Source organism: Lissotriton helveticus, chromosome 7 (genome assembly GCF_964261635.1).
Source record: "Lissotriton helveticus chromosome 7, aLisHel1.1, whole genome shotgun sequence".
Taxonomy (NCBI): Eukaryota; Metazoa; Chordata; class Amphibia; order Caudata; family Salamandridae; genus Lissotriton; species Lissotriton helveticus.
Window position 1 is genome coordinate 49,473,209 of NC_136068.1, and position 12,120 is coordinate 49,485,328.

General features: G+C 45.2%; 1 protein-coding gene across 1 annotated transcript in view; it reads right to left on the minus strand.

The window, feature by feature from the left end:
- LOC144767998 (alpha-2-macroglobulin-like) overlaps positions 1-12,120 on the minus strand; it is a 237,548-nt gene that overhangs the window by 173,915 nt on the left and 51,513 nt on the right. Inside the window, exons 5-6 of the mRNA XM_078651389.1 lie at positions 10,980-11,000; positions 10,508-10,676 (exon numbers count right to left, since the gene is read on the minus strand). Coding sequence (XP_078507515.1) covers positions 10,508-10,676; positions 10,980-11,000 — 190 coding nt within the window. The remainder of the gene's footprint in view (positions 1-10,507; positions 10,677-10,979; positions 11,001-12,120) is intronic.

Below are 12,120 nucleotides of genomic sequence, written 5' to 3' on the forward strand. Positions count from 1 at the left end.
GTAGAGTAGTGTTCTCTTTCCGCACTCCTCTTATTTCTATACACCTTAGTTTTTTATTTCTGCACTTCGCCTATTCCATTGTACAGTAGTGTTCTCTTTCCAAAATCCTCTTATTTCTATATACCTTAGTGTTCTCTTTCTGCACTTCTCCTGTTCCATTGTACAGCAGTTTTCTCTTTCCAAAATCCCCCTATTTCTATATACCTTAGTGTTCTCTTTCTGCACTTCTCCTATTCCATTGTACAGTAGTGTTGACGTTCCAAAATCCTCTTATTTCTATACACCTTAGTGTTTACTTTCTGCACTTCCCCTATTCCATTGTACAGTAGTGTTCTCTTTCCAAAATCCTCTTATTTCTATATACCTTAGTGTTCTCTCTCTGCACTTCTCCTATTCCATTGTACAGTAGTGTTTTCTTTCCACAATCCTCTTAGTTCTGTTCACTTTCTGCACTCTTTCCATTCTTATGTACATTAGTACCCTCTTTCTGCACTCCTGATGTCCAAACAAACCTTATTGTTTTCTTACGGCACTCCCCCTTTTCCTTTGTACCTTAGTGCTCTTTTTGTGCAGTCCTCCTATTCCTATGTACCATATTGTTCTCATTCTGTGCTCCTAATATTTCTGTGTACCTTAGTATTTTTATTTTGCACTCTTACTATATCTATGTAACTTACTATTGTCTTTCTGCACTTCCCCATCCAGCTAGATCCTGGTGTTCTCTTTCCGCACTCCTCCTGATCCTTTGTACCTTAGTGTTTTCTTTCTGCTCTGCATACATTTTTATGTACCTTAGTGTTTTCTTTGTAAACTCCTCCACTTCCTATGTATCTTAGTCGTCTCTTTCTACACTGCTCCCATTCCCATGTACTTCTACATTAGTATTTGCTTTCTGGACTCCTCATACTCCAACATAGCTTTGTGTTATTTTTCTGCCCTCCATCTATTTGTGTGTACCTTAGTGTTATCCTAATACCCTCCTCACATTCCTATGTACCCTAGTATTCTGTTACTGCATGTCTCATATGCCTTTGTAGCTTAACATTATTTTACCACGTTCATCAAATCCCTGTATACCATTTTAATCATAATTAATTATTGGCATCAGCATGTACAGAAAGTCATTCAAGGTAACAACACTTCTCAATGCAAACCATCATATATTAAGGAATAGAGTTACAATGTTACAGGTAATACAATACCTTTCTATAGGTTTACATTCAAGTACTATCAGATAGCTTCTTCAGAAATCATGGATGCTGTTATTGTTGAAAAATCCATTAAACATTAAAAGGAAACATATACCACGACACGCTAATAGGATAACAGTTATGTTATGTCATGTTATGGTAATAACACTTCTATAGCGCACAGCTGCCCCAGCCAAGGGGCGTCCCAGCGCTTCAGACAGAGTACCCAAACACAACACAGCCAAGCAAAGACAGCGGCGCACGGAACAGAGAACTAAGAAGGATGAGGGAACAAGTGCGTTTTAATCGCCCTCCTAAACTTATGAATCACTACGTCTGTCCTCTCATACATAAGCCAAGAGTAGTCGTCCCTGGTGGGATGGCGCTCACTTTCACCCTAGGAGGGGGTCAAAGGAACAGAGAAGAAGGTTGAAGGATATTGAGCATATGAGTTCCGAGAGCTGCCCCAGTTCTTCCGTGTCCCTGGCAGGCAACCACCCTGTCCAATTCATGACTACAGTGTTCAAGAAAGAGTCCTCAATCATTTCTTCTGGGCACCCGCACTTGACCATGCTTGAATCAAGGTAGCGTGTTGTCTTTCTAGTTGTTGCCTCATTGCGAGCACTCAACAGGCTTGTCATTTGTGTTGTGGGCATGCAATTTATTTATTTATTTATAGTTCCCTCCATCATTGTGCTATGGGTTATTTGTGCAGTCCACTTACTTCTTCAACATACTATGACTGATGGTCAGCTGCCACCCAATGCATTAAAGCTCTCTACCATTTGGCCAGAGGAGGGGGCGCTGCGCTCATTCATGCCATAGTAATAGTACTTCGGGCCAGCAAAAGAGCCAGATCCACTGGCCGAGTCAATGCCAAATTTGCCTTAGGTCTTTTAAATAAGCCCAGCAGGCAGGTCTCAGGGGAATGGAAGCCAGGCATCTGAATGGCAATGGCGAGAGTACCAGCCACCTGCCCCCAATAGTGGGCGAGACGTGCAGGACCATAGCACGTGGAAAATATCAGCATCTGTGGCCATATGCCTTTGACAATGTGCAGCGGCATTAGGGAAGGTCTTACCTATTCTAGCCTGAGTAAAGTATGCTCTATGTAAGGCATAACACTTTAGTGTTCTTTTTCTGCACTCTTTCCATTCTTGTGCCATAATGGACTCTTGCTGCACTCCTCCCATTCCTGCAAACTTACTGTTTTCTTTCTGCATTGTTCCCATTCCAAGATACGTTAGTGCTCTCTTTCTACACCTAACTCTTTGCAACTTACTTAAATGCTCTCTTCCCAATCTTATATGCCTTTGTAGGCGCTTCTGCACTTCTCCTTTTGTGATAAAACATAGTATGTTCTTTCTGCACTCCTCTGATTCTGATATGCCTTGGTGTTGCCTCCCCACACTCCTCTAAATCATATTTACTTTAGTGTTATCTTTTTGCACTCCACCTCTTCTTATGTACCTCAATGTTCTCCTCCTTCACTCCTGCCATTCCTATGCATCTTAGTGTTCTCTACCACACTTGTCACATTCCCATATACATTAGTGATCTAGTACCACACTCCTGCATGCCAATACTTTATTGTTCTCTTTCTGCTAGCATCCCACTCCTTTATTCCTTTATATGCACCTTCTGCAGTCCTCCTCTTTAATAAACCTTAATATGCCTTTACTGCACTTGTCACATGCCAATATGCCTTGGTGGTGTCTGCTTCCATTCCTTTGATTCCTATTTACCTTAGTGTTATCTTTCTTTATTCCACTCACTCCTATTTACCTTAGGGCCCAATTTAGAGTTTGGCCAAGAGAGTAGTCTGTGGCAAAGGTGACAGAGAATCCTCTCCTCCAATCTGAAAACCGGCCCACATTATTTAGAGACATGTGCACCTGCAGTATGTCGATGGAAAAGACTACTTACGCCACCTCTGCCGCAGACATACTCCTCCGACGGCCCAATAGAGTAAGAGCCATCGGAGGGTTCACCATTTGTTCACCAGCCTATTTAGAGTAGGCAAACAAATAGCACATTTTCACTCCTTGACATTGTGATTTAAAAAAATTTGAATTTAAAAACATTTTTATAGCGCGCTTATACCGTGCGGTTTCTTGGCGCTGTTGGGTTGCAAGGAGGCTAACGGGAGCAAGGGGAGTCTAGACATTATAGGCTTGGGAGAAGAGCAGAGTTTTGAGACCTTTCCGAAACTCTGTATAGGAGGGCGTCATGCGGAGTTTCGTAGGGAGGGAGTTCCAGAATACAGGGGCAAGAACTGCAAATTTTGTTCCGCCCGCCTTTTTCTTTCTGAAACGAGGGGTAGTTAGCAGGGACAGATGGGTGGATCGAAGCTCTCTTCCCGGCGTATAGGAAGTGATGGCGGAGCAGATGAACTCCGGGGCAGTGCCCATTTTGGCCTGAAAGGTGGTACAGCCAAGTTTAAACAGGGCTCGCTCTTTCACCGGCAGCCAGTGCAGGGCCTGCAGTAGAGGGGTAACTCGATGGAATTTAGGCAGGCCGTGAATCAGGCGGGCAGCCTGGTTCTGCACTAGCTGCAAACGGTGGATGGCATAGGCTGGAGCGCCATTGTAAATGATGTTGCCATAATTAAGGCGCGAGAGCACCATAGCCATCACTATGATCTTTAGGGCAGGCAGAGAGAAGAAGCGAGAGATCTTCCTAATGGTTCTAAGGGAAAAAAAACAGGAAGAAACAACCGAATTAACCTGGGAGTGGACAGAAAGTGAGGAGTTTAGGAAAATACCAAGAGTTTTGACTTTGGGGACAGGGAGCGGGGGGACACCAAGTGAAGAAGGCCAATGGGAAGAGGACCAGGGACTGCAACCACCTCCGGTCAAGACAAGCTCCGTCTTGTCCGGATTGAGTTTGAGGTGGTTGCAGTTCATCCAATCTTGGATGAACGACATGACGGATTGGACATTCAGGGAGGACGAGGGGGAGTGGGAGAGGTTGAAAATTAGCTGGAGGTCATCGGCGTAATTAAACACCGTGACCTCGAGCTGCTGTAACATAAAGATAAGGGGGTAGATGTATAAATTAAACAAAAGAGGGGAAAGTGAGGAACCTTGGGGGACTCCACATACCACCCTACGAGGGGCAGCGGTGAAACCAGCTAGGTGGACTGCCTGAGCCCTGCCACTCAGGAAGGACTCCAGCCAGGCGAGGGCCAGGCCCTCTATGCCCGCCGCCCTGACACAGGTGAGGAGGATGGAGTGGTCCACCGTGTCAAACGCGGCGGACAGATCTAAAAGGATGAGGGCCTGCGGGATGTTGGTATCAATGCCCTCGCGTAGGCTGTCCATCACTGAGGTCACCACCTTCTCCGTAGAATGGAGGGGGCGAAAGCCCGCCTGCCGAGGGGAGAGGCAGTGGTTAGTTTCCACATGGGAGCTCAGGATGCTGGTTACGTAGGTTTCTAGAACCTTGCCCAGGTAGGGCAGAAGGGAGATAGGACGGTAATTGGAAGGGGATGAAGGGTCAGCACCGGGCTTTTTTAGAATAGGAATAACAGCCGCAAGTTTGTGAGCGGTGGGGACCACTCCATTACTGAGTGAATCGTTCAGGAGTGTGAGGGGGGGAATAGGGCAATGTAAGAAGATTTCTCTCAAGATATGAGCAGGGGCAAAGTCTAGGGGGGAGCCTGACTTTACCTTTTGGAGCAAGGGAAGAAGTGTAGCCTCGGTCAAGGGGGGAATGGAAGTGAGCTTGGAAGTGACAATGGGTGGGGAGGGGTTAGTAAAGGTAGGGGAGGGGAGAGGAATGTTGGACTTAATCTTAGCGACCTTATCAACAAAAAAGTTGTTGAGTGAGTCGCAGAGCGGTTGGGTTGGTTGATAAACTTCCGTAGTTTAGGAATCATTGCTTTTTTATTTTTAAAAACAAAATCCCACTTTGGGATTTTGTTTTTAAGGATTAAAAAAATTGAGAGTTTTCCATACAGCTCTGTCACGTTGATGGAGCTGTCTGTCAATCTTTCAATGCATAGATAGGAACCATCATGTTAGATGTGAAGACATCTAACATGGGCTTCGATTGGAATCCCATAGAGCATATTATCAAGCCCATTATCGCCGCTTTATTGGCAATAATTTTATCTCCTGTCTTGATAATATGCCCCTATGTCTCTTAATGTCTCTTCCCACACTTCTCCTGTTCCTACAAACCTTATTTCTTTTCCCTGGTTCCTTGCATTCCAGGAGATAAGGTGTTTATGCACTCATTCAAATTGTATATATCATAATGTTCACTCAATCCGTGCCTCATACTCATTTATGCCTTTGTGTTCCGTTCCTACACGCCTCTCTGTACTACAAGCCTAAGTGTTTTCTATTTCTCCCCTCTTCCCATTCTAAGAAACTTTTGTGTACTCTCTTGCTTGCCACTAATTCCAAGATATTTTGGGCCTCATTAGGATGACGGACAGACTTTGCCCGCCCGTCATCCCATTGTAAATCGGGACCGCCCGCCATAAGGGCGGGGGTCCTGGGGGTGCCATTAGGATGTGGCCGCCACAGTGGCGGGCACATCCTGTATTTTCAGCATTGTGGCGGGCGGTGCTCTCTGCACCGCCCGCCTCAATGCTAAAAATGCACTTTCACATTGGCATTTACAAAGCGGCATGTCATTTACACTCCACCTTTCTATACACCTTTACATGCCTCCAATTCCAATATACTTTAGTGTTCACTTTCAGCACTGCTTCTATTCCTAAATGCTGTAATGTACTCATTCTGCAATTCTCCTAGTCTGATACTATAATGTTCTCTTTCCTCAGTATTCCAATTGTGAAAGACCTTAGTGTTCTCTAGTAGCTCTTCTTTTCTCATATTCACCCTAGTGTACATGCTACATCTCTTCCCATTTACTTTAGTGTGCACTTATGACAATCCCCTTTTCTATATACCTTGGTGTTCTCTCCTTGCACTCTTCTCCTTTATGTATAAAACCACCTCACAGTTCCCTTACTGCACAATTTTCTTCTTCTTAAGAGGAAACTCACCATACCTTTCTCATATGTCTCGGTGCAAATGCTATTTTATGGTTCTCCTCAGATTTATCGCTACCTAACGTTTGCTCTCCCCTTTTGCTAACTGTACTCTTTAATCTGCAGTTCTCTTGCCATTCGTTTGCCATCAGTTTCTGCCTTAAAGGTCTCTTTCCAAGTCCCAGTACATTCTATGTGCTTTAAAAGTCTCATACTGTGTTCTTCTCTGTTCTTTCTTCCATTGCATTTCTCTTCCATACTCAAGGCATAGTTTAATTCCTTAGTGAGTTCTATAACCCAATATTGTTATCTATAACTCAGCTTTCTTACTGTACTCTTGTATTCTATTTCTACTGTAGTGCTCTTATAACATATTTTTCTTGCCCCTATATTCCTCAAAGTTCTCTTAGGTTCTCACCCATCTCTCTACTACCAAACATTCTCTTACCAAACTGTCCCATCTGTGTACAACTCTATTCTCTCTTATGATTCTTGCTTATTTCTATATTGCCACGAGGTGTCTTATTTTCTCCTCCAATTCTCATATAACTCAGCGTTCTCGATTGGTTCTCCCCATATCTTTATTGATTCCATCGGTGGGCAGAACTCGTAGAGTTTCACTCCATGGAATTCCATAGAGTTACATAAAAACTCGGCGAGACTCCGTGTAGTTCCACCAACAGGTGGAAAGTATGGAGGCACCATGTGTTCCGCAAGAGTGAGCGGCAATTCCAGTTGATTTTGCTGCAACTCAAGTAGAAAATCTATCGCAAACGGCAGCAAATCTACTCAAACAATAGCTCTATGCCCACGACCACCTATGTTGGAAAATCATGCTAAGGGACACCAAATCTTTCTTGCCAGCTTGAACTGTGTGAGCCTTGCAGCAGAAAGATTCTGCCACATGGTGACTGGCACAATTTGGCCAGAACTCTGAGTTAAAGTGTAACACAGAGAGACCAAACTTCCGGCAATCCCACGAGCGGAACAAAACATTCTACCCACCCCTAATCTATTCTCATACTCCTCCAAACTCCTCCAATCTCTACCGCAGTATTATACTGACATTCTCACTCATTTCTGTTTAAATCAGAGTTCTCTTACCTTACATTTCCATTGTATGTATTTCTCACTCTTCTCTCATCCTTTTTCAGCAGCTCACATTTCGGTTACGGTTGTATGACACTACAACGCGGGCTATTACCACGCGTGCCATTACAACGCTGTTTTTACAACGCAAGTCGTTACAACTCCAGCCCACGTTACAGTAGGGAAGGTGTTGGAATAGAAAATTAAATTATTCCCTATCCAACAGCGCCCTCCAGCGCAAGTCGTCGTAACGACTTGTGTTCTAAAAGCAGCGTAGTAATGGCAGTGCGTGGTAATGCCCGCGTTGTAAAGGCTGATCACCTTCGGTTACTGTATGCCACCCTCCTCTATCCGTGTTCTGAAACAGCTCCTGCCCACCTCTTTGTAACTCAGGGCTCTCTTATACTCCCCCATATCTACATATTAATTAGGGATCTCTTAAGTCCATATCTAATATCTATATCACTCCTGGTACAATCACTGCATTCCTCTGGCTTCTTTCTGCCACTGAGTTTCCCTATGGTGCTCACCCATCTCTCTCACTAGAACCCAGAGGTTTCTTACTATAAGCCCCACCTAAATTTTTTCCCAACGTTCTCTTATCATTCTCGTGGTTCTCTCTATCACTCAGAGTTCTACTACTATGTGCTTTCATGTTCTATACTCCTTAGTGTTATCTCATTCGTCTTGCCCATGTCTATGTGGCTCAGAGTTCTTTTACTGTTCTCCAATTGCCTTTACATATCCTAGTGTTCTCTTATGGTTCTCTCCCTTATCTCTGTTACTCAGAGTTTTCCAACAATATTCCTCCTGCCTTTATGTTCCTCACTGTTATATTATTCAACATCCAAGATTTCTTCTATTGTATGCATCTAAATTTTATCTAACTAAGAGGTCCATTAGGTCCGTCCGCCATCCTGTCCGGGGCCGGTACTGTCCGCCACAAGGGCGGAGGAACCGTGCCCCCAATTAGGATGCATCCGCCACTGTGGCGGGTGCATCCTGCATTTTTTACATAGCGGCGGACGGTGCTTGAAGCACTGGCCGCCGCAATGCAAAAAATGCATGTTGTACATTTCAATGCACAACATGATAGGCACCGCGCTGTGCCTGTCATGGTGTACATTGAAATGCTGGGGGGTACCATAGGTACCCCTCATGTGCACACCCCACCCCCCCTTCACCCTGGGGGCCCGCAACGGGCCCCCAAAGCAAAGACCGTATGCCAATGCCGCCACGAAAAGGCATTCCTCACTGCCACCATATCCGGCCTTTTCTGCCGCGGTCGCAAGCCGACTGCGGCGGAAAAGCGGCAGACGGTCTTCCCCTCCGCCACGGTCCCCCCCGCCATCGTAATATGGCGGGGGAAGAAAGGTGGCGGAGGGGCAGGGATGGCGGACGGATCGCCTCCGCCTGCCTAATGGACCCCTATGTGTTGTATCGCCATTTTCTTCTTATCTCTTGATCTCTCAGAATTCTGTTATCATATTCTTCCTTCATCTACATGCAATAGCATATTTATTTCATGCTTGCCGACCTGTACTATGCTCCTCCCACCTCTTTATTCCTAATGTCATTTATCTGTAACTCAGAGTTCTCTGATCATGCTGCTCCCACCTCTAAATGTTTCGCTGTTATCTTGTAGTTCTTAGTCATCTCTCGGTAACTCAGTTCTATTATCATATTGCTAGCAACTATACATACTTTAGTGTTCTGTTCTGATTCCTGCTCATCTCTTTGTAACTCAGAGCTTTTCTATCATAATATTTCCACCTACATATACATTAGTGTTCTCTTATACATCTCTCTGTACCTCAGAGTGTGTTTAATATACTGCTCCCACCTCCATGCTCCGTAGCATTCTCTTATGGTTCTAGCAACACCTTTTGTAACTAAGAGTTCTCCTATTATACTAGATCCACCTCCATGCTCCTTAGGGGCAGATTTACAAGACACGGACACATCTGGACAGATGCGTCAGTTTCCCTACACCTCCTTGCAAAACCCTTGGTGCCACCATGGATTCGCCATATTGTAAATACGGTGCATTCATGGTGGTGCAAAGATTGACATTTGCATCGAAAATTCTGACGCATCTGTTGCCGCAAAAGTCATGCATTGTTGGAGTTGTGTTACAAGCATGACGCAACTCCAGCAATGCATTGGGAGGCCTATTCCCAATACACTGAGTAACTCCTTATGCCCGCTCCAAGCAGGAGTAGGGGCATATTTACAAGAAACTGACACATCGGTACAGATGTGTCAGTTTCCATTATCTCCTGGCGAAACCCTTGCCCCACAATGGATGTGCCGTATTTACAATACGGCGCACCATGGCTCAAGGATTCACAGATGCGTGAGAAATTCTGGTGCATCTGTTGGCCCAAAAGTCACACATTGCTGGAGTCACGTTGTAAGCACGACAGACCTCCAGCAATGCATTGAGAGGCTTATTACCAATACACTGCTTCACTCCTTACACTTGCTCCAAGCAGGCGTAGGGTTTTGACACAGTGGCGCCCTAGAAGTGGCACAGTGAAATCTTGTAGATTTCACTGTGTCACTTCTACAAGGCTTTCCTGCGTGAGAATGCCCACCCTGCATACATTATACCTGACGCAGGTATAATATGGCGCAGGGCTTTTCAAGATGAAGTATCTCCCTAGATGCATCACATTGTAAATGGGACGCAACATGGTGCATTGTTTATGCCACTGCTACATCACAAAAAGTGGCGCTAAGGCAGCACAAAAGTGTCACAAGGGGCTTGTACATCTGCCCTGTAGGGTTTTGACGCAGTGGCGTCCTAGAAGTGACGCAATTAAATCTTGCAGATTTCACTGCAACATTTCTACGAGGCTTTCCTGCGTGTAAACGCCCACTCTGCATACATTATACCTGATGCAGGTATAATGTGGCGCAGGGCTTTACAAGTTGAAGCATCTCCCTAGATGCATTACGTTGTAAATGGGCCGCAACGTGGTGCATTGTTTACGCCACTGCTGCGTCACATAAAGTGACGCAATGGTGGTGCAAAAGTGTCGCTATGGCCTTTCAAATCTGCCCCTAACAGTTCACCTATTATTCTGCTCTCACCTCTACTTTCCACAGTGGTTTCCTGTGGTTCTTGCTCACCACCTCTTTTCCTAATCCTGTCATCCTTGATAAACCTCACTGTTCACTTACAGTTGTTGCACAAACCCTTATAACAACGTTTTCTTACCATATTCTTCCACAGTGAACTCATGCTCCACAGTAGATCCTCGTTTCCTCTGGACGCCCACTTTGTATCTTCCCTGTAGAGGTTCTGAAGCCAAAGGGTACGAGAGTTGGACGAGTCCTCCCTCTGTTACTATGTCCCGCCACTGGCCCACGCGGTTCCTCTGCGGATCCTAAAAGGAGGACATTGCTAGATTAGGGTACAAAAGACCATAAACATGTAACACATGATGAGTCCTGACCTGGAGCTCCTGCCCCCCTGGGATTTGCACTAGTTCACATTGAGTTTCTCAGATTGCTATAGGGATCCTGGCCTGGATCTAGAGCTCCTATGGAATGCACACATTGTATATGATGCTCCTGAGTATTTATTGGTGGGGTGCAGCCACTGAGGGCAAAGGCAATGCTGTCTTCAAGAGAAATCACTGCAAACAGTGACACAGTGGGATGAAATAAATTAAGTATTAAAATCTTACCTCAATGTATACCACAGGGAACTGGAAATCAAAGAAGAAAGGGAAAGGAAAACATGTGTTATAATCCACACATTGGGAGGAAGTAGTATATTTGAATGGGTTCTCACTCATCTACACAACACATGCCCTATACACTTCAGTGGAGTTTGGCCATGTAGCATTCCATTCTGTTACACTCTTTTCCACCTCACTGTACTCAATCATTCACGGGCATTCTCCGCAAAGTGGACCACTCACACTAGAATGGAGTTTCACTAATATATAAAGTGTTGGAGCATGGTCTCGTCCAATCAATCAGGTTACTGTCCTTCCCCTTTCCAGAAGTGTCACTCACTCCTCCATCTGTGGTCCACTTACTCTAAGCAGTCTCACTGACCTCGCACAACCACTTTGTTTCATCACTGGCCCCAGACCCCATAATGATGGCCACCCCTCTTCTCTACTTTGTCACTGATGTCAAATTCAGGAGGGAAACAAACATCTGACAAATTTGAGAAGAGTCCAGTCTCTGCCACATAACCTATCACACAATGCTTCACTTTCCCTAAAGTTCTCTCAGAGTTCCCAAAGTGACAGTAAAAAACAATAGTCACTGCAGAAGATCTGCTCAACCAACAGGACACTTGTAGGATTTTCTGTCAGCTATCTTGAGCCTGACGATAAAGGCGTTTACGTATGTTTGGAACCTTGAAATCTGGAACCTTGAAAGAGAGACGCTATTTCACAGGTGACCAGAGTGGAGAAGTGTGGCTCACTGGTTAGAGCGGCAGACTCTGAAGCAGAGATCAGGCCCAGGACCAGGGTTCAAGTCCCGATGTTGAAGAGTCTTGGGCTCAATGTCCGTGGACTCGATAATTCTCACCTCGGTGCCTATTCTAATCATGGGTCCCATGCTGCAACTCTGGGCCATAGCTTGCTTAATCTCCACAACGGCCCCAACAGTGCTGGGATGCCTGGCTTCACCTTGGGGGTGCCCAGGAGAGGCATCTCACAGGGAGACCCAGGAAGGGTTCCAGAGCGTTATACAGCGCCGGGACGCCCCGTTGGAACAGCTGTGCACTTTACAAAATTATCTACATTATTCAGTTCTTTTTTTCTCAATTTGATATAGGCTAATGGTATTTCTCTTTCCCTTTGCTCC